Source organism: Nansenia antarctica (genome assembly GCF_963989245.1).
Source record: "Nansenia antarctica genome assembly, chromosome: 7".
Lineage (NCBI taxonomy): Eukaryota > Metazoa > Chordata > Actinopteri > Argentiniformes > Microstomatidae > Nansenia > Nansenia antarctica.
Window position 1 is genome coordinate 8,336,875 of NC_137677.1, and position 26,738 is coordinate 8,363,612.

At 51.9% G+C, this 26,738-nt stretch overlaps 1 protein-coding gene across 1 annotated transcript; it reads left to right on the forward strand.

Moving 5' to 3' along the window:
* Positions 1-9,388: 9,388 nt before the first annotated feature.
* On the forward strand, positions 9,389-14,620 carry LOC308162342 (gem-associated protein 4-like; the record flags this gene model as incomplete). Its single annotated transcript, XM_080536498.1, has 5 exons — positions 9,389-9,398; positions 9,906-11,717; positions 12,471-13,364; positions 13,585-13,968; positions 14,268-14,620. 5 exons carry the CDS (start codon positions 9,389-9,391, stop codon positions 14,618-14,620), a joined length of 3,453 nt encoding a protein of 1,150 aa, XP_080392624.1.
* Between the last annotated feature and the right edge of the window lie 12,118 nt (positions 14,621-26,738).

Below are 26,738 nucleotides of genomic sequence, written 5' to 3' on the forward strand. Positions count from 1 at the left end.
GGGGGAGTGTTACGTACTGTGTTGGTTTTATGTGTTTATTTGTGTTGAAGTGGGCCTATTGGTTGGTTTTGTGAATTGTGTTGTGTTTTTCTCTCCCCCTGTTGTCATTCTCCTGAATTTCTTAGATGCATGCTTGGTTCCAGTCCCATCATTCCACACCTGTTCCTGATCATCAATCAACCTGTTCCTTCACTGTAAATACCTCTATCCTTAGTTCTCTCTCTCTCTCTCCTGTTTGAGCTGTGGCATGGCTCTGGTGGGTAGAGATCTTTTACCTGCTGTCTAGCATAAACACGGACGACTAAGGTTATACATGAAACTCAGCTTTACTCGATATCAATTCAACAACCTCATACAACAGTCGGTAGCATAACTCTAACTCGCATGGCTCATTACGTCATGACGTCCCTATGACTAGCATACACCACATTTCTCTTTCCCAGCAATAAGGTGACTTCTAAACATTACCCCATTTCCCCCGTCCCTTTTACTTAAGCATATAACCCAAACATTTCACATTCTAAGATGAAACTCAAATAAATTATCTGACGTCATTTAACCCAAACATTTCTCTTGCACATAAACTGATAACACTCCTTACACCAGCGGTTCTCAAACCTCTCCTCGGGCCCCCCAATCCTTCCACATATTTGATCTGTAATCTGTTCCACCACCAGCACACCTGATTCAACTAATCAAGTACAAATCATGATTGACTTGGTCATTTTCTGTTTTTAGTGTTTTTTTAAACACTTTTGACATTCAAACATCCAATATCAAATACAGCAAATGGAGTTACTGATGTAACGTACACAGTACACACATACACAAACTTACACACAATATCACTTACCTTTTTGTGGATCGTTGTTTATTCCTACTCGACACAGAATGTCAAATGGACGAAGACGAAATACGCGGGAGAAATATCTCCCGGGAAAAAACGAAACTAACTTCTACTACCCACAAAAAGGGGCGGGGTCATGACGCGAGTACATAATACCCGGAAGCGTTGCTCTGACGAACCACGACACGCCGTGATGCCGTTCGAGATGTTAAAAGTTGTGAAACGAGGGTGAATGTTGGCTGACTTGCTCTCCTTGTCATTGAACATGACGAACCAAGGTATGAACACTTGCTTGCTTTTTACGTAAGTGAATGTTAAATGTGCACATTGTCGTTGTCATATAGCTATGTATTGCCATTTAGCAGACGCTTTAAGACGCTTTGGATAAAAGCTTCAGTTTCATAGATAGATAGATGGGACCATTAATAATGGCATTATATTCAGAAAAAAATGTATTCACTCACTGCAATGTAAGTCACTTTGGATAAAAGCATAGTGTAGTGACTACATTATGGGTTCAGAGAATCAGAATCAGAATCAGAATCAGAAGACTTTTATTGCCATGACATGTAAACATGTTAGGAATTTGGTTTGGTACCATGGAGCACGGTTTACAGAAGGACAGGTGCAAGACAGGACAAGACAGTGCAACCAACATCAAAGTGCAAGAGTCATAATTAATATAAATATAAAGTGCAGAGATTCAAGTGTTCAAGTGTTCAAGTGTTCATATCCAGACAGTGCAAAGCTCTCTGGGTGGGGGTGGAGGGAGGGTAGATAGATAGGGGTCAGGTCAGGGGGGGGGGGGGGGGGGAGGGGGGCCAGCGGCATTTAGGAGCCGGATGGCTGTGGGGAAAAAGCTGTTGGTGTGTCGGACCTTCACAGTATTTATGGACCGCACCCTCCTGCCTGAGGGGAGCGGGGCGAAGAGACCGTGTCCTGGGTGTGCGGGGTCAGCCATGATCTTCCTGGCCCTCCCCAAAGCCCTACTTTTAAACAGGGCCTCAAGGGGGGGCAAAGGGCAGCCAATCACCCTCTCCGCCGAGCGTATCACCCGCTGCAGCTTGGCCTTGTCCTTGGCCGCTGCAGCGGGGAACCAGATGATGATGGCGGAGGTGACGATGGACTCAATGATGGCCGTGTAGAAGTTCACCAGCGTGGTCTTAGGAAGGTGGAATTTCCTGAGCTGCCTCAGGAAAAACAGTCTCTTCTGGGCCTTTTTTGTGAGGGCGTTGATGTGGGGCCCCCACTTCAAGTCCCGAGAGACTGTCACCCCAAGGAAGCGGCATGACTCCACTGTGGTGACTGGAGTGCCTCCCAGTATGATTGGAGAGGGAGGGGGTGGGTTCCTCCTGAAGTCCACTATCAGCTCCACTGTCTTAAGAGCATTTAGCTCCAGGTTGTTCCGGGTGCACCAGGAGACCACCAAGTCAATCTCGCTCCTGTAAGCAGATTCATCCCCCTTGGAGATGAGCCCTACCAGGGTGGTATCGTCCGCGAACTTGAGGAGCTTGACCGACTGGTGGCTGGAGGTACAGCAGTTGGTGTAGAGGGAAAACAGGAGGGGAGACAGGACGCAGCCCTGCGGGGAACCGGTGCTGATGGTCCTCAGCTCAGAGATGGACTTCCCGAGCTTCACCCGCTGGGTCCTGTTGGACAGAAAGTTCGTGATCCACCTGCAGGTGTAGTCAGGCACCTGCAGTGCAGAGAGCCCACACTCCAGTATGGGTGGCAAGATGGTGTTGAATGCCGAACTGAAGTCAACGAACAGGATTCTGGCGTAGGTCCCGGCCGTGTCCAGATGTTTTAGGACATGGTGTAGGGCCATGTTGACTGCGTCCTCTACGGACCTGTTGGCTCTATACGCGAACTGCATGGGGTCTAGGAGAGGGTCTGTGATGGACTTTAGGTGGGCAAGGACGAGGCGTTCAAAGACCTTCATGACTACAGAGGTCAGGGCAACGGGTCTGTAGTCATTCAGGCCTGTGATCCTCGACTTTTTGGGGACAGGGATAATGGTGGAGGTCTTGAAGCAGGCTGGTACCTGACAGCACTCCAGGGAGGAGTTGAAGATGTTGCTGAACACAGGGGACAGCTGGTCAGCGCAGAACTTCAACATGGAGGGTGAGACAGCATCCGGACCGGCCGCCTTCCGGGGGTTCTGTCTCTTGAACAGGCGGTTCACCTCTCTCTCTGAGACAGAGAGGTGTGAGCGGGCAGAGGGGGTGGGGCTCAGGGGAGAGAAGGGAGGAGGAGGGGAGGTTGGGGAGAGGGGGGGGGGAGGGGGGGCAGTAGTAGAGGGGGCAGACTGTGGGCGGGCAGAGGGGGTGGGGCTCAGGGGAGAGAAGGGAGGAGGGGGGGGAGGTTGGGGAGAGGGGGGGAGGGGAGGGGGGGCAGTAGTAGAGGGGGCAGACTGTGGATCGAATCTGCAGTAAAACTTGTTCAGTTCATTTGCAAGGAGAGTGCTTTCTATGGTCAGAGGGGGTTTTGGTTTATAGTTTGTAATTTGTTTTAGACCCTTCCAGACAGAGGCAGCGTTGCCATCTGAGAATTGTTGTTGCAGTTTCTCAGAGTAGCGATGTTTTGCTTGCTTAACAGCTGCCTCGAACTTGTACCTGGCGTCTCTAAACCTGTTCTTGTCACCCCTCTGCCAGGCATCCTCCTTCTCCAACCTCAGCCTTCTGAGCTGGGCTGTGAACCAGGGTTTGTCATTATTATAACTGACCCTGGTCCGAGTTGGAACACACACCTCCTCGCAGTAGCTGACGAATGACGTCACAGTGTCAGTGTACGCATCCAAGTCGTTACCGGCCTCAGCCCCCGCCCACTCCACATAGCCCTCGTCACAGCCAGCCCGCTCTAACCAGGCGCTGGTTTTCTCCTTAGCCTCGCTGTCCCATGTTCTGAACGACTTAACTACAGGTTTTGACACTTTTAGTCTCTGCCTGTAGGATGGGATCAGATGGACAATGTCGTGGTCAGATTTGCCCAGCGCAGCTCGGGAGACAGCGTGGTAGGCGTTCTTGATGGTACAATAGCAGTGGTCTAGCGTCCTCTCCCCCCGAGTGGGGCATTTGACCTGCTGCCGGTATTTGGGCAGAGCCCGGCTCAGATTTGCTTTATTAAAATCCCCCAACACAATCACAGCACTGTCCGGATGTAAACGTTCAGTCTCCATAATATGCTCAGCTAATGCGCTCTGTGCCTCTTCGACAGCAGCGTCTGGTGGGATGTACACACAAGCAAGAATAAAAGAGCTGAACTCACGGGGCGAGTAAAACGGGCGACAGTTTATGATGATGAGTTCTAGGGCAGTCGAGCAGTGTTGTTTAATCACTGTCACGTCAGTACACCAGGACTCGTTAACGAAAAAACATACCCCACCTCCGCAGACTTTTCCGGACGAGAGTGTATCCCTGTCGGCTCGGTACAGCTGGAAACCCTCCAGTTGTACTGCTGCGTCTGGGACGTCCTCAGAGAGCCAGGTCTCCGTGATGGCATAAGCTGCTGAAGAGTTGTAGTCCTTGCTTTTCGCTACCAGGCACCGGAGTTCGTCCATTTTATTACATAAGGAGTTCACATTGGCTAGAAATATTCCTGGGAGTGGAGTGCGGGAACCGCGTCTTCTGAGTCTAGCGAGAGCCCCAGCTCTCTTCCCCCGCTGTCGTCTCAGCCACCTCACAGCCTGGGTGAAGATTGCGGTTCCTCGGATCAGGATATCCAGCACTTCCGTAGATCGGGTGAGAAAAATAGGGGCAATGTCCAAGGGGGTGGAATCCCTGAGACCTAAGAGTTCTTCTCTTGTATAAGAGATATCACAGACCACAAATCCAGACATACAAACACACCAAACAACACTCCATAGTACCACAGCTGCCATGGACGGCGCCATCTTGGACATGCGCAGGTGCAGAAGTTCATGTTCTCCTCTTACTGTTGGTTGTGTAGTGGGAGGGAACCAGTTCTGGCACTAGGGGCAGAGGGGAGGATTATTAACGTTGCAACTTCCTGTTTAGACTCAAGAGTTTTGGTGATCGATTTTCTGGTCCTGTACTGAGAGTACACGTTGTTATTTTGATTAAACAGTTATCATTACGTTGCCTACGTCTTTCCTTTTTCCTCCGGCACTACACTGGTGACCCCCGACGTGGATTTTTGTTAACGTAATTGTGTACAAAAACCAGCGAGCGAACATTACAATCCTGCAAAATGTCCGGGCGAGGAAGACGTTCAAACCAGCGGCAGCCATCACCATCCCCTGTCAGGGTAACGCGTGGTGCGCACACTCCCACTCTCAAGCTACCAGAGTTCTGGGACTCAACGCCTGCTGCATGGTTTGCTATTGTAGAGGCACATTTTAACAAAAGTGACATCGATGACGACGACGACCGGTACAACCATGCTGTGGCAATGTTGGGCAGCTCCACCGCAGCTCGAGTGGTAGGTTTTTTGTCTGCTCCCCCGACGACGAACAAATATGAGCGCCTCAAGGCCCTGCTTCTAGAGACATTTGAACTGTCCACTGCGGAGAGGGTGCGTCGCCTATTTGCCATGTCGGACTTGGGTGACGAGAGGCCTTCTGCGCGCATGGAGAGGATGCTAAACCTGCTCGGTACAGAAGTCCCCATGATCCTCTTCACAGAGCTGTTCATGCGCACATTGCCAGCTCAAGTTAGGATGGCGCTGGCCAACACCGCCATCATGGAGCCCCGCGCCCTGGCCAGGGAGGCGGACCGGTTCGTCTTGGCCATGCCTCAACGGTCCCCCGACCTGCTCGCTCCCGCGGCCGCCCCGCCACCCGACCGTCGCAGGAGAGCGAAGGATGACGCCAGACCTTCTGGCCAGCAGGGTAACGCTGCGGGCCATTGTTTCTACCACGCCACTTTTGGCGCCAAGGCCAAACGGTGCCGCTCACCCTGCACCTTCGGACCGACGGGAAACGGCGGGGCCGGCACTCAGTAGTGGCCCTGAGCGCTGGCGTCACCAACAGGCTGCTCTTCATACAAGACACCGCCTCTGGTCGCAGTTTCCTTTGTGACACAGGTGCCCAGTGGAGCATCATTCCGGCAGAGAGATCGGATGTGGCGAAGGAGGAGCGTGGTCCGCGGTTGGCAGGCGCGGACGGCACACCTATCTGCTCTTATGGCACTAGGGCGGTGGACGTGTGCTTCGGAGGGCAATGCTTTTCGTGGGATTTTGTCATAGCGGCTGTCACATTTCCCCTCCTTGGTGCGGATTTTCTGTGCGCCCACAACCTGTTGGTGGACGTGGGGAACAGGCGCCTGGTCAACTCACAGACTTTCGCTTCCTTCGCCTGTACGCAGGGGGAGGCGGTCTACAGCGGGTGGTCCAATACGCTCGCCGAAAGTGACCAGTACCTTCGGCTGCTCGCCGAATTCCCCGACCTTACCAAGCCCACCTTCTCCGCGCCCACGGTGAAACACGGAGTGGAGCACCACATCGAGACCGAGGGGCCTCCCCTCCACGCCAGGGCCAGGCGCCTCAACCCGGAGAAGCTGGCCATCGCCAGGGCGGAGTTTGCGCATATGGAGCAGGTGGGCATCGTTCGGCGCTCGAGCAGCCCCTGGGCGTCTCCCCTGCACATCGTCCCTAAGTCAGACGGCGGGTGGCGCCCATGTGGGGACTACCGCCGCCTCAACGACGCGTCCAAGCCTGACCGCTACCCGGTCCCACATGTCCAGGACTTTTCAGCGAACCTGGCAGGCAAACGCTTCTTCTCCAAAGTGGACCTGGTACGGGGGTACCATCAGGTGCCGGTGCACCCCGAGGACGTCCCTAAGACGGCCGTAATCACGCCATTTGGACTCTTCGAGTTTCTGCGGATGCCGTTCGGCCTGAAGAACGCGGCGCAGACCTTCCAACGCCTCATGCACTCGGTGCTCCGGGACCTACCATTCCTCTTCGTCTACTTGGATGACATCCTCGTCGCAAGCACCACGGAGGAGGAGCACCTGTCCCACCTCCGGGCCCTTTTCACACGGCTCAGCCAACATGGGCTGATTGTCAATCCGGCGAAGTGTGAGTTCGGACGGAACGCCATCGACTTTCTCGGGCACCGGGTCTCCGCAGAGGGGGTGACCCCCCTCCCCTCGAAGGTGGAAGCTGTCGCTGCTTTCCCGCGCCCCAGCACAATCAGCGAGCTCAAGGGGTTCATCGGGATGGTAACCTTCTACTATCGCTTCCTCCACCACATCGCTCACATCCTGCGGCCTCTGTACGATGCCCAGAAGGGCAAGACTCTGAAGCAGCCGGTGGACTGGACGGCGGAGCGTGTCAAAGCCTTTCAGGACACCAAGGCGGCCCTGGCCCGCGCTGCCATGTTGGCCCACCCCTCGCCCTCGGCACCCACTGCTCTCACCACGGACGCCTCTGACTTTGCTGTGGGAGCGGTGTACGAACAGTGGGTTGGGGACGCCTGGCAGCCTCTTGCATTCTTCAGCCGCCAGCTGTCTCCCAGAGAGCAGAGGTACAGCACATTCGACAGGGAGCTCCTCGGGCTGTGGCTTGCTGTCAGACACTTCCGTTTTTTACTGGAGGGCCGCGAGTTTACGGCCTACGTGGACCACAAGCCACTCACGCACGCCATGTCCAAGGTGGCGGAGCCGTGGTCCGACCGCCAACAGCGCCAGCTCGCCTACATATCCGAGTTCACCACAGACATCCAGCACGTTGCTGGGAAGTCCAACCAGGTCGCGGATTGTCTCTCCAGGGCGGTGGTTGGTGCGGTCCAACTGGGTTTGGACTACGCGCGCATGGCTGCAGACCAGGCCGCCGACCCCGCCGTCCAGGCTCTCAAGTTGTCGGACACAGGACTGCGCCTAGAAGAGGTGGTTTTCGGTGACGCAGGGGCCACGCTCCTGTGCGACGTCTCCATGGGTCAGCCACGACCGGTGGTCCCCGCCAACTGGAGGCGCCCCGCCTTCGAGGCGATACACGGCTTGTCTCACCCTGGTAGGAAACCGTCCTCACGGCTGGTGTCAGAGAAATTCGTCTGGCATGGGCTCAAGAGGGATGTGAGGGCCTGGGTAGACACGTGCATCGCCTGCCAGCGCGCCAAGGTGCATCGACACGTCAAGGCCCCCCTGGAGCAGTTCTCTGTGCCTGAGCGGAGGTTCGATCATGTAAACGTGGACCTGGTAGGGCCGCTGCCCCCCTCGCACGGATACACCTATCTCTTTACCATGGTGGACAGGACGACTCGCTGGCCGGAGGCAGTTCCGCTCTCCTCAACGACAGCCCCCGACCTGGCCCGGGCGTTCATCGCGGTGTGGGTCTCCCGCTACGGCACCCCTGCTGATCTCTCCTCTGACCGTGGCTCACAGTTTACTTCAGAGCTGTGGGCAGCGGTGGCGGAGAATCTGGGGGTCAAGCTCCACCGCACAACCGCCTATCACCCGCAGGCGAACGGGCTCTGTGAGCGATTCCATCGATCCATGAAGGCCGCCCTTCGAGCCAGCCTCACGGACAGCGACTGGCTTGACAAGCTGCCGTGGGTCATGCTGGGGCTCAGGACAGCGCCTAAGGAGGACCTCCAGTCGTCGTCCGCTGAGCTGGTGTTTGGTCAGCCGCTGCGGGTCCCCGGTGACTTCATTCCCAAGTCAACGGAGCCCTGGTCCGCCGCCGCTCAGCGCGCCTCCCTGCTGGACAGCGCCAGGACCTTCGTCCCGGTCCCGACTACGCAGCATGGTGTCCCTACTTCGAGGGTGCCCCCGGAGCTGCACTCAGCGAGGTTCGTTTTCATTCGTCATGATGGCCACAGGACTCCACTACGTCCTCCTTATGACGGGCCTTTCCGTGTCATCGAGGCCGGAGCCAAGAACTTCATGGTTGACATGGGGGGTAGGCCGGAGTGTGTGTCCGTTGATCGCCTCAAACCGGCCCACTTGGACCTTGAACTGCCCCTGGACTTGGCCCTGCCACCGCGCAGAGGCCGGCCTCCAGTCCTACCTCCCCTGCCGCGCCCTGGCCATTCCCCCCTCCGACCCCGACAACCCCCCGCAGCTCGCGAGCCCCCGGTCGTCACTGCCCCCCGTCCTTCCCTGCAGGAGGACGTGATGGGCGATGTCACACCTCCTCCCGCACCTCCTGACTTTACCTACGATCGTAGGGGCCGGGCCATACACCCTCCTCGCCGTGAGGATTTCCAATATTGAGGTGAACACTGGGGGGGCTGGTGTAGTGACTACATTATGGGTTCATGTTCTCCTCTTACTGTTGGTTGTGTAGTGGGAGGGAACCAGTTCTGGCACTAGGGGCAGAGGGGAGGATTATTAACGTTGCAACTTCCTGTTTAGACTCAAGAGTTTTGGTGATCGATTTTCTGGTCCTGTACTGAGAGTACACGTTGTTATTTTGATTAAACAGTTATCATTACGTTGCCTACGTCTTTCCTTTTTCCTCCGGCACTATACTAGCCTATATTATCTTAAAATATGACCTAAATATGCTCCAACCATCACCACCACCAGTTAGAATGATCCCACCCCTCCCAGCACTACTGCTACCCCCTCTGAAGAGCACATGGCTTCAGGTGGATTGTGTTAGTGGTAGCATCTGTGGTTGTTGCTGATTGTGTGTATTGTGCGAGGAATTGCAGTGAAAAACTTACCTACCACCACCACCTGGTGGAATGATCCCACTGCTTACCACCCCTCCAAGCACTAGGCTACTTATTTCAGCCAAAGGGGTTAATACCAGCTATTAGGGCATTCATTGTTTTTTTGTTAAATACATGATTACAAAGTTACATTTTCATTGTCTTTGGTTCAATTAGATCACCTTTATCTATAGATGTCGACATTTCTTTAAAAAAAAGAACTAAATATGGGGTGTCCTAATTTTTTCACAACAGTAGGTAGTGACTCTACAGTCTTGACAGCAGTGGGAAGCTCGTTCCACCACTGGGGCACCAAGACAGTGAAAATCCATGACGGAACCTGACTAGCCTAAGCCTTTCAGATGTCACTGAAATGTACTCATTCTATCTCACCATTTATTTTACTAACTGTTTATTTTCTTTTTCTGTTTGTGTTGTCAGAGTTCTGGCTGAGCTGTGAGAAGACAGCTGTTCTACAGGGAGGCTTCCTATTAGCCAACAAGCTGTGCCTGCCTGCGTCCCTCTCTGCCGTACAGAAGGAGGACTGGGTCAGGGTTGGCCGACCCATCCTCCAGGCTGTCAGAGAAATCTGTGGATTGGACCACGGCGACAGTCAGAACCACGTCCACTGGAGGAAGAAGATCATCTGTATCCTATGGACCAAGCTCCTGGGGAAGGAGAACGGAGAGGATGTGGAAGTCAGCTGGAGGGAGAACCCGTTGTTCTCTCTGCAGAGCAGCCTCCCTGACGTCAACCATGCGATGATGTTTGAGCTGGTCAAGTCGATGCCGGGCTTCTCTGAGACCTACAGCCAGCTGCTCCTGTGTCTCCCTCCAGGCAGCCTGTGTGCCGAGCTGGACAGGCTGGTGAACCACGTGAGCCGTAACAGCACGGCAGATGACGTCCGTCTTCTGTTGGCGGTGTGGTGGGAGCTGTGGAAGGGAAGGGAGGATCTGGAAGATGACTTGGATAAGGTGTTTATGAGCCAGTGTGCTCGCCCCGCAGACCCAGCGACCGAGCTCTCAACCCAGGCTGCCAAGAGGTTCAAGTCAGACCCGGACACACAACCACCACCACCACCACCGTCCTCCTCCTCCTCAACCACGGATGTGTTATCCATTCTGTTATGTGCCTTGGTGGACATGAGATCTCAACTCAATGACCCCGACCTTTGTTTTTCTGCCCTCTCCCTTTGCCTCGACTCCCTATACACCACGTACCTGATCGACCAAACTGTCAACCTCCCTGCCAAGCTCAAACTCAAGAACCTCTCACGGTTCGTGACATTCAGAGAAGAGAGGCATGTTGGGATGGAGAGTTTTGACCTGGTCCAGGTGATCAAAGAGGCCCAGAGAGACCTGAGGGCAGCTCACACCCCCTCACAGTTTAAACCATGTACACGGACACTGACCCAAACCCTGCAGACTGTGTCTGATCTTGCCGAAACCTGGGAGGAGAGAGGGTTGCTTAGGATGACTGACATTGGTAACCCTAGTCTCTCTGCCCTTCGTCTGAAGAGCAGTCTACAAAGAGTGATCACAGCCCTGGAGGAATCATCAATGTCTCAGACAGGGGATGAGATGGAAGGAAAAACGCGGAGCCATTTACAGAACATTCTGAGAAGGGTGTTAGACTCACTCTCCTTCCCCGACATAGAGAGCAGCTCTATAAACATGGGTCGTGTTGCTGTGGCCATCATTGACCAGCGCTTGGACGGGTTCCAGGATTTCACTGTGTTATTTGCCACTGAGATGAGCTGGGCCCTGAATGAGGAAGAGTGGATCAGCTGCCTGGCGAGAAACAAAAATGCCTTCCAGCAGAAGGATGTTGTCATGAAACTAGTCTCCACTCTTGTTGCGAAATGCCAGACCGACACGGACGTCGGACAGTGCCGAAAACTGAAGGACATCATTGTGGACATTTTCTCTGAGCTCCCCTTAGCTGAGAAAAACGCAGTGTTAGCCTTGACGTTAACCTCCTCCAGCAGGGGGCTCCACAGCTCTCTCCCCCATGCTGTCACAGAAGGTTTCAGCCAAGAACTCAACATGTCCTTCAACTGCCTCATCCAGGGCGGAGCGGCGCAGGGGAACCTCCGGTTGGCCGTGTCCGCTGTGGCCCGCGTCGCCTTCCAGAACCCAGAGGCCACATTACGCCGCTGCTGCCACCTGGCTGTGGCGCACCTGGGTGCCCACCGCCTCCTCGCCCAGATACTGACCCAGCTCTGGGGCCTGCGGGGCGCCATGGACAGGACAGGTGAATAAATTCATATCTGAATGAATACTGTATTCTCATGTCACGCCCACTTTTGTGGCCCATCCCACTATGTCATAGCCAATTGTCATGGCAATTCCCAAACCTGGGGTCGGTACCCCATGTCAGGTCCCGTGATATCGAATTGGGGTCCTGTGAGGAAAATCACACTAACCTCTATGATTTGATAAATAGGACACAAGAGTATCTTTTAGGTTTATTTGTTTATTTGTTTATTTAAAAGGATCCCCATTAGCTTATGCCGTAGCAGTTTGCTAATCTTCCTGGGGTCCACATCAACAGACAAACACCTAATACATTAATACAACATATAATACATTAAAGGGACAATGCGTGACCCTCCGCGACATCCAGTGGTGAAAACAAGACAAACAGATCCGGCAGCAATCAAACATGATATTTGTATTAATTTGCGTATAATGCAATGCACAAAAGCATTTTCCTGGCCTTAAAATGAGCGGGTGTCTTCGTGGAGGCCGCCATGTTGAATTAATTGTAAATCTATGGAACATTCAGCTTCACCCCTGGATGTCACTTAAAGTCACACTCAGTCCCTTCAAACATAGGCGATAAGAAGAATACACTTGGACCTCATTATTATATATTGGCATAGCCCACAATCAAGTTGTTCAGGTCACAGGAAATTATTGATGTCAATTTGGGGTCACAAGACAAAAATATTTTTCGGAACCCCTGATTTAAGCTTACTGGTCTGGCTTCTGTTGTGTTTTACAGGTGTTGGTGTGAAGACAGGGAGCTTACTGTGCTGCTGTCTACAAGAGACTATGTCGACTAAACTGTCTTCAGCCAAAGAAGAGGATCAGTTTCTACACTTCCTGGTCGCTCTATTGGAGCCGAGCACGTCCGAGGGCACAGAGACACGGCAGAGCTTCTTAACCCCTGAAGACGCTGTGTGTGCCTTTGTCCTTCCTCATCTCTCCCCCTCTTCCTGTCCCTCCTCTTCCTCGTTCGGTACGGAGCTGAGCCTGCGTCTGCTCCGCTCCACTCTGTCTCTGGCCTCCCTGGACGTTTCTCCTCACTGGGTGATGAACTGCTCCCCTTTCCCTCTCCTCTACATCCTCTCTCAGCTTCTAAACCGGGCCTGCAGGTGCTGGGAGGAACCACCAGAGGGCACTGGTCCTAACCTGTCCATAGACACCAAGGAGCTGGTCGTCACTGTTCTGACTACATTAGGCGAGGTGGTGGGTAGAGAGGTGGCCTCCGCCCCCAACACCTGGTCCAGAGCTCTCTTCTGGCTTTACGACAAAGTCCAGCCGCTCGACTGGACCGTCCGGTTCCACCTGAAGCCTGTGTGGGGGGAGCACTTCAAGAACGAGGTGCCGTCGTCTCTGATGGACGTGTGCGAGCTGTCGGAGCAGGAGTGGTCGGGCCTGGAGCTGGCCCAGTACGGGCCGGGCACGGGGCTGCTGGCGTGGATGGAAGGCTGTGCACTCTCGGACCAGGTCCAGACCTCCTTGCTGGGCTCTCTGTCCCTGGACCAGCGCCGGCCGGACCACGTTAACATGTTCAGCAAAGGCCTCTTGGTGGCCGTGACCCAGACCCTGCCCTGGTGTACCGTGACAGAGTGGGGGAGGACACTGAGAGCCATACTCCAGCTTCTTCAGTCAGGTAAGACGACATTGGTGATGCATGAAACCTCAGCATATACGCTTGTTTTTGTCCTTTGTTTTTGTCCTTTGTTTTTTGTCCATTGTCCTTGTTTGCTCCACAGTCATTTCGTGTTAGTGGACCTGTCAACAGAACCTTCATCAACCGCCGACCGCAACGTTGGCTTTGATTCAAAGTTGTGTACGGTGTGCTCACCTAACCAGGCGTTGTGTTTTTGCAGGTAAACTACATGTCCCATACACCCTAGAGTATGTGGAGTTCCTGCCCCTGCTGGACCTGAGAGGGTTCTCCTGCGAGTTGCGTCTGTCAGTCCTGCTGCTGCGGGTCCTCCAACTGCTCTGCGGGTCCAGCTGTTCTGATTGGCTCCCTGCCCCGGGCTGGGCCCATGTGGGACGGCTGTATGCCACTGCTATGAGGGAGTCGGTTGAGTCCCTGAGGAGCAAGCTGCCCCTCTCTTCGAAAACGTCCAACCCAGCCTTCACCTCACCTAAAGCCTCCAAGACCTCTACCACCTCACCTAAAGACCCCAACACCTCTACCACCTCATCTAAAGACCCCAGGACTGAGCAGGGTGTCTCCCCAAAGATATCCACCTCATTGCTAGGTATGACTATTACAATGATCCTTTCATCTATTTATTTTTTTTAATTTTTTTGTGAAGGCTCCTCCTTCACATTTTCTGAACGTAATTCTCAATTGTAAATCAAATGTATATGTAAAAACAAATACAACAAAAAAAAGTACTTGAGTCGTCCGATGAGACGTATTGGGCACCCGGCCCTACAGACACCATGGCCTCTAACACGTCTTGTCTCTCCTCTACAGACCCCAAGGCCTCTAACACGTCCTGTTTTTAACCTACAGACCCCAAGGCCTCTAACACGTCCTGTCTTTGCCCTACAGACACCAAGGCCTCTAACACGTCCTGTCTTTACCCTACAGACCCCAAGGCGGCAGAGGAGCGCCCAGCGGCGTCGGCCAGCCAGGAGGTTCTGTTTGTGCTGAGCCAGCTCTTCTGCCACGTCCAGCACGCCCAGGTGATGCTGCCAGGCGGGCAGAGCGAGGCCCTGTTCCTGTGTGCCCTGGAGATCCTGACTCACTACGAGGCCGTGCTCACCGCCCACCCTGCCAGCAGCTCTAGTCTGGAGGAGGAGAACGCACGCCACTTCTTCACAACCATCACCGACAACCTGGGGAGTGCCGAGATGAAGGGGGTCCTGCATCAGAAGATCGCCCAGCTCATGTCGGGAAAGTGATTGACTTATTTTGTCAGACAGTAAAAAAAAAAAATGTTTACGTTGGGTCGATTCATGTTCACTGTTTAGACAGTATTGTATGTAATTTTTCATTCTGACATAAATAAATATATATGAAAAGCTACAATGATATATGATTTTCAGACAGTGCTGTATGTGTTTTTGTTTTTGTTTTACCGTCTTATAAAATATGGAATAAAGATAGTCGTGAAAAAATTAGGACACCCTATTAAATATTTAGTTATTTTTTAAGAAATATGGACAAGTTGTACTTTATTATCATTTATTTAACCAAAAATTAACATTGCCAAAAGATGCCAAATAGCCTACTACTGAGGAAAAATACGTACACATAGTATGGAGGACCAAGTCTTTATTAACAATAAATATATAGATACATAAATAAATGAATACACACAGTAATATGGAAATACAAAATAATATAAAGAAATGTATTTTATTCCCTCATTCATACATTTCAGTATATATTCTTTTCTGAGAGACACGACTGCGTTGCTTTCACCACGTCACGCACGGTATCAACTAATGAAAATGCGTAGGAGCGTGGACAACATGCAAGATACATTTACATACATTTTTGGCATTTAGCAGACGCCTTATTCCAAAGCGACTTACAATCAATACATTTGAATACTAAGCATGTGAATCAGCAATCCACCATTCGTTGCAGGAAGAGTAATCTAGCTCGGGCCCGGGGCGCGAATTTGCGAAACCTAGGATGGTATGGGGAAGGCAGGGCAATACCGCTACCTGATTGGTTGGCGAAAAACATTTTTATTGACTGGGCAACACAGTGTAAATACAGAGTTCAAGTTTAAACAACTCCTAAAGTTCTGAAATGTATTTGTGGGTATACAATGTGACAAATTGAATGTTAACAAGCTGGTTATTATCAGAATAAACAGCCTGGTCTCACACATCACACATAGAGATTACAGGCAGGGCTGGACTGGGACAAAAATTAGGCCCTGCCATGTGGCTCAGACCGGCCCAACACAATCGGTCCGACACCGCCGATCAACATGCTGGCAGTCTGTTGAATATACCATTTGTAAAACCCCCTATGTAGCTCAAGCCCCTCTTGCCTATCACCTTCACCACATCCACAACACACTCCAAAACCTGGCGTTTCTTTCTTACTTGCTGCCTGTGAGCAGACATCTGACTGCCAGCAAACTTGCTCTGAATATCTCCTTTTCTACTTCTTAGAAAATAGGCTTCAGCACACTTTCGGTGTGTAGCACTCTTTTCATGCTCCTCCACACTCTGTTGCGCACGTCTCCATCCTGTCATTCCAGTAATACAGGAATTTTCTGGGGTCAGTGCTATTGCCAAATGCCATACAGACAAAACAAAACAATGTATGCTGTTCTTCGCAATATGTGAGCCACTTCCTACTGGTGCCATCTGCACATGTGAAATACTTTTGTGCCGCTGTATTTTTGGTTCTCTGCTGAGGGTGGTAATCTAAAAAGTGGTCTAGCATGGAAGGCTCAGGACAGGCAAAGTAATTGAAGTCCTGAACGTGGCACTCTGTTTCCTCTGTTTCCTCTTTTTCTCTCTTCTTTTCCTCTCTTTCCCTGACACTCTGCTTTTCTGGGGAGGGCAGCAGCAGCTCAACCTGATTCAACAAGACATGGACAGAGAAGTAAACTAACTGGTTGTCAAAATCAGCAAAGTTCTCATTTACATGTACACACAGGCTGCATGATTGCATTATGTTACACCAGAAGCCCAGTCATTTCAAATGGAAGGTTGCAAGACAACATTATTGGGTTGCAGACTGCATGAGTTTTATTTCTCCATGCAATAAAAAGCATTCATTAGTTCTGAACTAGGCTAGTGTAGATTTTTTTTTAAATATTTTTATTTTCAAATAAAAAGTATTGAATGAATGAATGAATGAATAGTTTAATGACCACACGACCTAGGTCGGTGGAATTTGTTTTCGGTACAGCTCAAAAAGCAGTGTCAAAAAACATTTTACATGACTGTTACATGGACATGAAACACACATAACCACAAGACAATTAATAACACCCATTGTTGGTATTGCATTTATGTCAGTGACAGTGATACCTCAACTTGCTAGCTAGCAACAAAATAGAAAGTCACAAAATGCAGAACACCCCCATTTAACGTTAGCTATAGAGTCCACAGCCAAGCAGCACTAACGTTACACCACGAGAGAGATCACTGTGTGTGCATGAATTCCAGCCAAGTCCTGGTGAAGCGCAATGCAATCATGCTGCCTGTACGGGTTAGCATAAGTCATAAGACATTCTCTGCTGCTGCTCCCTTAATCTGGCCAATGCAAGCGACTAACGTAACTTTGCTTTTGTAAAACCAAGTAACAACATTGCTTACCTCTCTAGCTGTGTCCTCTGTCTCCTCCTCAATTGCTAACGGCACATCAGTGCTAACGTTAGTTAGCGGTAAAGATTTTGCTGTGGCAGCCGCAGCTGTAGTAGGCCTAGCCCCCACAGTCGATGCAGAGAACATATCTGTCAGTTTCTGACATTTTGAGGCATCCTCTGCTAGCTTCTTACTTTTTTTCTCCCTAATTTTCTGGGCACCCCCTTTCACTATCTTATCTACGGACATGACACTGTACTTGGGTTGTCGGCCGAGGGATCAGAGTGGGGGAGGGGGCCGATGGACAGCAGGGCCTAAGCATGTGATTGGGCCAGCCCATGTGTTAGTATAAACGGGGGCCGCCGCTTGATTCAGCGCTAGTTGATGCCGCGCTATTTTGGGCCACGCTATTATGAAAAAAAAATTGGGGGGGGGGCGGCCCGACCGGCCCAAAACTAGCGCGGCCCATCTGCCAGCGGGCAGAAAGATTGTATGGCCAGTCCAGCGGTGATTACAGGGACAGTCTAACCCTAACCCTAACCTTAACCCTAACCCTAACCCTAACCCTAACCTTAACCCTAACTTAACCCTAACTTTTAAACTTGAACTCTAAACTAAACTTAAACTTTAACTTTAAACTTTAAGTTTAACTTTTCCTAACCCTAACCCTAACCCTAACCTTAACCCTAACCTTAACCCTAACTTTTAAACTTGAACTCTTAACTTTAAACTAAACTTAAACTTTAACTTTAAACTGAAGACAAAAAGGACTGGACTGCTGCTGAGTGGTCCAAAGTTATGTTCTCTGATGAAAGTACATTTTGCATTTCCTTTGGAAATCAAGGTCCCAGAGTCTGGAGGAAGAGAGGAGAGGCACAGAATCCACGTTGCTTGAAATCCAGTGTAAAGTTTCCACCGTCAGTGATGGTTTGGGGTGCCATGTCATCTGCTGGTGTTGGTCCACTGTGTTTTCTGAGGTCCAGGGTCAACGCAGCCGTCTACCAGGAAGTTTTAGAGCACTTCAATGCTTCCTGCTGCTGACCAACTTTATGGAGATGCAGATTTCATTTTCCAACAGGACTTGGCACCTGCACACAGTGCCAAAGATACCAGTACCTGGTTTAAGGACCATGGTATCACTGTTCTTAATTGGCCAGCAAACTCGCCTGACATTAGCCCCATAGAAAATCTATGGGGTATTGTGAAGAGGAAGATGCGATGCGCCAGACCCAACAATGCAGAAGAGCTGAAGGCCACTATCAGAGCAACCTGGGCTCTCATAACACCTGAGCAGTGCCCATGGGCGTCACCACCATATATTTGGGGGGGGACGTGTCCCCCCCACCTTTGAAACAAGGTCGTTTGGAACCCCCCACATTTGCCATCAAAAATATGTTGCATGACTGGTCAGCGTTATTTTCATTGCTTCACAATCAAATCCGTTCCACTTTATGAGTAGGGGATTGCCCATATCCAGAAATCCACTCCGCGTTTTACTTCTGTTTTTAACGGCACGCAGCATCAGACACGCACGCAGATTCAAAACATTCAGACTGAGGCAAGACGATATTTAGATCATCCACCAAGATGGATATAAGGATTTTTTTTTTCTAAGAAGAGAAAAGTAAGTCAAAGTCATCCAAGTTTTCCCGTGAGTGGCCAAACAGCAACATTGCGTTCTCCCAAGGCAGGGCTGGACTGGCCATCTGGCATACCGGGCATTTGCCCGGTGGGCCGCGGTAGTTTTGGGCCGAGCCAGGCCGAAAGCTACAATCGAACGGCCCATAAATCGAAAGCTACCATTGAACGGCCCATAAATCTGGGACAGCGGCCCATTGGTCAATTTTCGATACAGACACTGGGCTGGCCCAATCAACAGAGAGAAGGGGGGGGGGGGTCAGGGGTCACGCACGCACGCAGCACCAGACCTCCGTCTCAGTTTCGCGGTAGTTTTGGGTCGAGCCGGCCAGCAAAATAAATTTAGTTAGCCTGGATAGTTACTAGATAGATACTGAGAGAGATGGAGCGCAAAAGCACACTAAAACGGAAGGGAGGCTGGGAAAAACTTAGGGAGAAAAACCAAAAGAAACTCGAGGCAGATGCTGCCAAATGTGTAAACATTAGGGACATGTTTGCTGCACCCTCAAGTTTACCACAGCAGCAACAGCAACAGGTTGAAGAGGAGGCTGGCAGGGAGGAGCGGGAGCAGGGTACAGATACAGAGGATAGAGAGGATACAGAAGAAGAGGAGGCTGGCAGGGAGGAGCGGGAGCAGGGTACAGATACAGACAGGCACGCGGGAAGGTATTTTGACTGGGGGTGCTGAGGTGCTGTCTTTATACGCTACAGGGAAAAAAATTGCCAGGGAAAAAATTATAACGATTTCTCTCCCTCCCTCCCTCCCTACCTCTCGCTGATTGCTCGTTCGCTCACACGCACACAGTGGCATAACGACGGGCCCCAATGCACGGGCAATAATAGTTAAGCACGCACGCACCTACACACTACAAAGACGTAACGTTAAATATTTTACCAACAATGTGTTGGAATTTACAGTAATTTCCACTCAGCTCACAGTGTCCCACAATGTCCACAAACATGATGTTGACCATTATTACAGACAGCACTCCATGTCGATTGTTATTGCCTCTTAACGGAAGCCCTTCGCTGCCGAAGAATCGGATGGATCTGAATATCAGTTCTAATACGTTTCTGGCCGTCTGTTGCTCTTTCTCAACAACGTCCGACAGTAGAGCATTAATGGGAGTGTTGTTAAGCTCAGCATCTTCTTCCAACTCCACTTCAATTGTTCTGGCTGATTTAGCATTTTTGCTAAAGAACACAGAGATTCCCTAGCAAGATATGACCATGTGATCACTAACATTAAAACTAACAAACACATTTTTACATTTATGACAAAAAACACATTTATTTGTATTCCCAAAAGCAACAATAGTTATTATATTGTTTTAAATTATTGTTTGAATAATATTTTTATTTTTTAAGTTCAGGCAGGAGGAGCTCCTTCTGCCTGCCGCTAGGGGGTGCTGCAGCACCCTCAGCACCCCCCTTCCCGCGTCCCTGGATACAGAGGATAGAGAGGATACAGAAGAAGAGGAGGCTGGCAGGGAGGAGCGGGAGCAGGGTACAGATACAGAGGGTTAGGGTTAGGGTTAGGGTTAGGGTTGAAGAGGAGGCTAGCAGGGAGGAGCGGGAGCAGGGTACAGATACAGAGGATAGAGAGGATACAGAAGGAGCGGGGCCGAAACAGCCTGTAACCGTTGACCCGGTAAGGAAAATATAGGTAGCTGTTAGGGGTGTAACGGATCGCCCCCCACGGTTCGGCACGCATGTGTACCGTACCGCGGATCAATTGCAAAATGTAACCAAGTAATAATATTACTTAATATTAGGTAATATCCCTTGTAAATCACAATGTAGAGTTGCCATGAAAAGATAGACGACAGTTGCGTGCTTTGTTTTACTCTAAAGCGCAATGATAGGTTGATAATGGAAAAAAAAATCTAGAACAACAAGGCTGCGTTCGTAAATTCGCTCTGGAATCTGATCACTGAGTACACTGGTCTACTTGCACTGGTACCATTGCTTACTGCATGTAGTCGTCTTTGCAGTGGTTTGGGGGAATACTACAGTTTGTCATATGACTGTACAGCACAGTATATAAGACGAGTATATAAGGCAAGTATTTTTGTGCTGGTGGGTGTGGTCCGACCGATTGGGGTGGGCCTGTCTGGGCCAAAAATGCCAGGGCCTAATTTTTGTCCCAGTCCAGCCCTGTCCCAAGGTCAAACACAGCCAGCTTTTCTGATAAGAATGTTAGCACCTTATGAGACATTCTCTGTATTAGCAATAGAATTAGCATAGCCTACTAGCAACCAAATACGAGCTAGATCAGCTATATGGCACTAGCAGTTTTGTTAGGCATTACTAGTGCGGTTAGACATGTTTAAATGCAGAACAGACACAGGCGAAATGTCATCAAAAGCACAGAATGGCGACAAACACCTCACAGTGCTTACCTGTCCTGTCATTATTGCATCTCCTGCCCGTGTTCATTGCCCTGAGCATTTGCACTATTTAATTTGGCCATTGCACCCACCCAAAGAATCAATTTTGCATCTGATTGCTTGAGCTAGGGTTAAAAAATAAGAAGAAAACACCTGTTCCATTTATTTTTCTATTTCTAAAATGCTTGTGATTGTATTTTTTGTATTGATGATTGTATTTCTATGTCAAATGTTCTATTAGAGAAAAACAATATGAACAAGTGCTCAATGCATCCCCATTTCTCCTGATATAGGTGGTTGAGAGTGAGTCAGAGGCAGGGGCAGCAGGCAGGGGCAGTGGAGACAGCTCTAATTCACTCTTTGATTTTTGTTTTGTTTGTTATAGTTGTATGTTCTGCAATGCACTGAAGAGGGCTAAGTTTGATTGTAATAGGCTCTGAGTAGCCTAGGTACATATTTTATGTTTCCTCATAACTTTTTATTCAATTTGTTGACTCAAAGTTACCTCATTCTTTTCTAATTCACTCTTTGATTCTTTTTGAATCTTCATATTTAATAAAGTACCTAAAAAGTGCCACGTGTCAGTGTCAGGCCTCTGTGAGTTAAACCAAAACATAATAGTAGTCAGTAATTGCAAACCATGCCAGCTCCAAGGAAAAACAAAGAAAGAGGGAGATTATTTTGGGTGTAAAACGCACCAGAATGCAGGAAATTGAATCTAGTATTTAAAAAATTTCGGGGGGAGGACCCCCAGACCCCCCGAAAAATAAGTGTCCCCCCCACATTCAAAAAGCTGCTGACGCCCATGGCAGTGCCACAGACTGATGGACTCCATGCCACGCCGCATTGCTGCAGTAATTCAGGCATAAGGAGCCCCAACTAAGTATTGAGTGCTGTACATGCTTATACTTTCCATGTTCATACTTTTCAGTTGGCCAGCATTTTTAAAAAAAAAAATTTGTTTTGTATTGGTCTTAAGTAATATTCTAATTTTCTGAGATACTGAATTTGGGGTTTTCATTAGTTGTCAGTAATAATCATCAAAATTAAAAGCAATAAACACTTGAAATATATCAGTCTGTGTGGAATGAATGTATACATTATACAAGTTTCACTTTTTGAATGGAAATACTGAAATAAATCAACTTTTTGATGATATTCTAATTATATGACCAGCACCTGTATATCTTCTCTCTGCCTGCATCAACTTCTGTATGTATTCCCCCCCCCTAGAGGGAGGTGTTGCTACAACCTGTAGCCTAAAGGAGGCCTTCATTTAAATGAATGTGCAATAACACTATGTGCAATATGACAACCCTCGGGTACATAAGGTTCAGAGATAGGGAATGTTAGAATAGGTATAGCATAGCATAGAGTACAGCACAGTGTTTTATTTGTATAGTATAGTATAGTGGATATTGTAGTGCCGGAGGAAAAAGGAAAGACGTAGGCAACGTAATAATAACTGTTTAATCAAAATAACAACTTGTACTCTCCGTACAGGACCAGGAAATCGATCACCAAAACTCTTGTGTCTAAACAGGAAGTTGCAACGTTAATAATCCTCCCCTCTGCCCCTAGTGCCAGAACTGGTTCCCTCCCACTACACAACCAACAGTAAGAGGAGAACATGAACCCATAATGTAGTCACTACACCAGCCCCCCCAGTGTTCACCTCAATATTGGAAATCCTCACGGCGAGGAGGGCGTATGGCCCGGCCCCTACGATCGTAGGTAAAGTCAGGAGGTGCGGGAGGAGGTGTGACATCGCCCATCACGTCCACCTGCAGGGAAGGACGGGGGGCAGTGACGACCGGGGGCTCGCGAGCTGCGGGGGGTTGTCGGGGTCGGAGGGGGGAATGGCCAGGGCGCTGCAGGGGAGGTAGGACTGGAGGCCGGCCTCTGCGCGGTGGCAGGGCCAAGTCCAGGGGCAGTTCAAGGTCCAAGTGGGCCGGTTTGAGTCGATCAACGGACACACACTCAGGCCTACCCCCCATGTCAACCATGAAGTTCTTGGCTCCGGCCTCGATGACACGGAAAGGCCCGTCATAAGGAGGACGTAGTGGAGTCCTGTGGCCATCATGACGAATGAAAACGAACCTCGCTGAGTGCAGCTCCGGGGGCACCCTCGAAGTAGGGACACCATGCTGCGTAGTCGGGACCGGGACGAAGGTCCTGGCGCTGTCCAGCAGGGAGGCGCGCTGAGCGGCGGCGGACCAGGGCTCCGTTGACTTGGGAATGAAGTCACCGGGGACCCGCAGCGGCTGTCCAAACACCAGCTCAGCGGACGACGACTGGAGGTCCTCCTTAGGCGCTGTCCTGAGCCCCAGCATGACCCACGGCAGCTTGTCAAGCCAGTTGCTGTCCGTGAGGCTGGCTCGAAGGGCGGCCTTCATGGATCGATGGAAACGCTCACAGAGCCCGTTCGCCTGCGGGTGATAGGCGGTTGTGCGGTGGAGCTTGACCCCCAGATTCTCCGCCACCGCTGCCCACAGCTCTGAAGTAAACTGTGAGCCACGGTCAGAGGAGAGATCAGCAGGGGTGCCGTAGCGGGAGACCCACACCGCGATGAACGCCCGGGCCAGGTCGGGGGCTGTCGTTGAGGAGAGCGGAACTGCCTCCGGCCAGCGAGTCGTCCTGTCCACCATGGTAAAGAGATAGGTGTATCCGTGCGAGGGGGGCAGCGGCCCTACCAGGTCCACGTTTACATGATCGAACCTCCGCTCAGGCACAGAGAACTGCTCCAGGGGGGCCTTGACGTGTCGATGCACCTTGGCGCGCTGGCAGGCGATGCACGTGTCTACCCAGGCCCTCACATCCCTCTTGAGCCCATGCCAGACGAATTTCTCTGACACCAGCCGTGAGGACGGTTTCCTACCAGGGTGAGACAAGCCGTGTATCGCCTCGAAGGCGGGGCGCCTCCAGTTGGCGGGGACCACCGGTCGTGGCTGACCCATGGAGACGTCGCACAGGAGCGTGGCCCCTGCGTCACCGAAAACCACCTCTTCTAGGCGCAGTCCTGTGTCCGACAACTTGAGAGCCTGGACGGCGGGGTCGGCGGCCTGGTCTGCAGCCATGCGCGCGTAGTCCAAACCCAGTTGGACCGCACCAACCACCGCCCTGGAGAGACAATCCGCGACCTGGTTGGACTTCCCAGCAACGTGCTGGATGTCTGTGGTGAACTCGGATATGTAGGCGAGCTGGCGCTGTTGGCGGTCGGACCACGGCTCCGCCACCTTGGACATGGCGTGCGTGAGTGGCTTGTGGTCCACGTAGGCCGTAAACTCGCGGCCCTCCAGTAAAAAACGGAAGTGTCTGACAGCAAGCCACAGCCCGAGGAGCTCCCTGTCGAATGTGCTGTACCTTTGCTCTCTGGGAGACAGCTGGCGGCTGAAGAATGCAAGAGGCTGCCAGGCGTCCCCAACCCACTGTTCGTACACCGCTCCCACAGCAAAGTCAGAGGCGTCCGTGGTGAGAGCAGTGGGTGCCGAGGGCGAGGGGTGGGCCAACATGGCAGCGCGGGCCAGGGCCGCCTTGGTGTCCTGAAAGGCTTTGACACGCTCCGCCGTCCAGTCCACCGGCTGCTTCAGAGTCTTGCCCTTCTGGGCATCGTACAGAGGCCGCAGGATGTGAGCGATGTGGTGGAGGAAGCGATAGTAGAAGGTTACCATCCCGATGAACCCCTTGAGCTCGCTGATTGTGCTGGGGCGCGGGAAAGCAGCGACAGCTTCCACCTTCGAGGGGAGGGGGGTCACCCCCTCTGCGGAGACCCGGTGCCCGAGAAAGTCGATGGTGTTCCGTCCGAACTCACACTTCGCCGGATTGACAATCAGCCCATGTTGGCTGAGCCGTGTGAAAAGGGCCCGGAGGTGGGACAGGTGCTCCTCCTCCGTGGTGCTTGCGACGAGGATGTCATCCAAGTAGACGAAGAGGAATGGTAGGTCCCGGAGCCCCGAGTGCATGAGGCGTTGGAAGGTCTGCGCCGCGTTCTTCAGGCCGAACGGCATCCGCAGAAACTCGAAGAGTCCAAATGGCGTGATTACGGCCGTCTTAGGGACGTCCTCGGGGTGCACCGGCACCTGATGGTACCCCCGTACCAGGTCCACTTTGGAGAAGAAGCGTTTGCCTGCCAGGTTCGCTGAAAAGTCCTGGACATGTGGGACCGGGTAGCGGTCAGGCTTGGACGCGTCGTTGAGGCGGCGGTAGTCCCCACATGGGCGCCACCCGCCGTCTGACTTAGGGACGATGTGCAGGGGAGACGCCCAGGGGCTGCTCGAGCGCCGAACGATGCCCACCTGCTCCATATGCGCAAACTCCGCCCTGGCGATGGCCAGCTTCTCCGGGTTGAGGCGCCTGGCCCTGGCGTGGAGGGGAGGCCCCTCGGTCTCGATGTGGTGCTCCACTCCGTGTTTCACCGTGGGCGCGGAGAAGGTGGGCTTGGTAAGGTCGGGGAATTCGGCGAGCAGCCGAAGGTACTGGTCACTTTCGGCGAGCGTATTGGACCACCCGCTGTAGACCGCCTCCCCCTGCGTACAGGCGAAGGAAGCGAAAGTCTGTGAGTTGACCAGGCGCCTGTTCCCCACGTCCACCAACAGGTTGTGGGCGCACAGAAAATCCGCACCAAGGAGGGGAAATGTGACAGCCGCTATGACAAAATCCCACGAAAAGCATTGCCCTCCGAAGCACACGTCCACCGCCCTAGTGCCATAAGAGCAGATAGGTGTGCCGTCCGCGCCTGCCAACTGCGGACCACGCTCCTCCTTCGCCACATCCGATCTTTCTGCCGGAATGATGCTCCACTGGGCACCTGTGTCACAAAGGAAACTGCGACCAGAGGCGGTGTCTTGTATGAAGAGCAGCCTGTTGGTGACGCCAGCGCTCAGGGCCACTACTGAGTGCCGGCCCCGCCGTTTCCCGTCGGTCCGAAGGTGCAGGGTGAGCGGCACCGTTTGGCCTTGGCGCCAAAAGTGGCGTGGTAGAAACAATGGCCCGCAGCGTTACCCTGCTGGCCAGAAGGTCTGGCGTCATCCTTCGCTCTCCTGCGACGGTCGGGTGGCGGGGCGGCCGCGGGAGCGAGCAGGTCGGGGGACCGTTGAGGCATGGCCAAGACGAACCGGTCCGCCTCCCTGGCCAGGGCGCGGGGCTCCATGATGGCGGTGTTGGCCAGCGCCATCCTAACTTGAGCTGGCAATGTGCGCATGAACAGCTCTGTGAAGAGGATCATGGGGTCTTCTGTACCGAGCAGGTTTAGCATCCTCTCCATGCGCGCAGAAGGCCTCTCGTCACCCAAGTCCGACATGGCAAATAGGCGACGCACCCTCTCCGCAGTGGACAGCTCAAATGTCTCTAGAAGCAGGGCCTTGAGGCGCTCATATTTGTTCGTCGTCGGGGGAGCAGACAAAAAACCTACCACTCGAGCTGCGGTGGAGCTGCCCAACATTGCCACAGCATGGTTGTACCGGTCGTCGTCGTCATCGATGTCACTTTTGTTAAAATGTGCCTCTACAATAGCAAACCATGCAGCAGGCGTTGAGTCCCAGAACTCTGGTAGCTTGAGAGTGGGAGTGTGCGCACCACGCGTTACCCTGACAGGGGATGGTGATGGCTGCCGCTGGTTTGAACGTCTTCCTCGCCCGGACATTTTGCAGGATTGTAATGTTCGCTCGCTGGTTTTTGTACACAATTACGTTAACAAAAATCCACGTCGGGGTCAC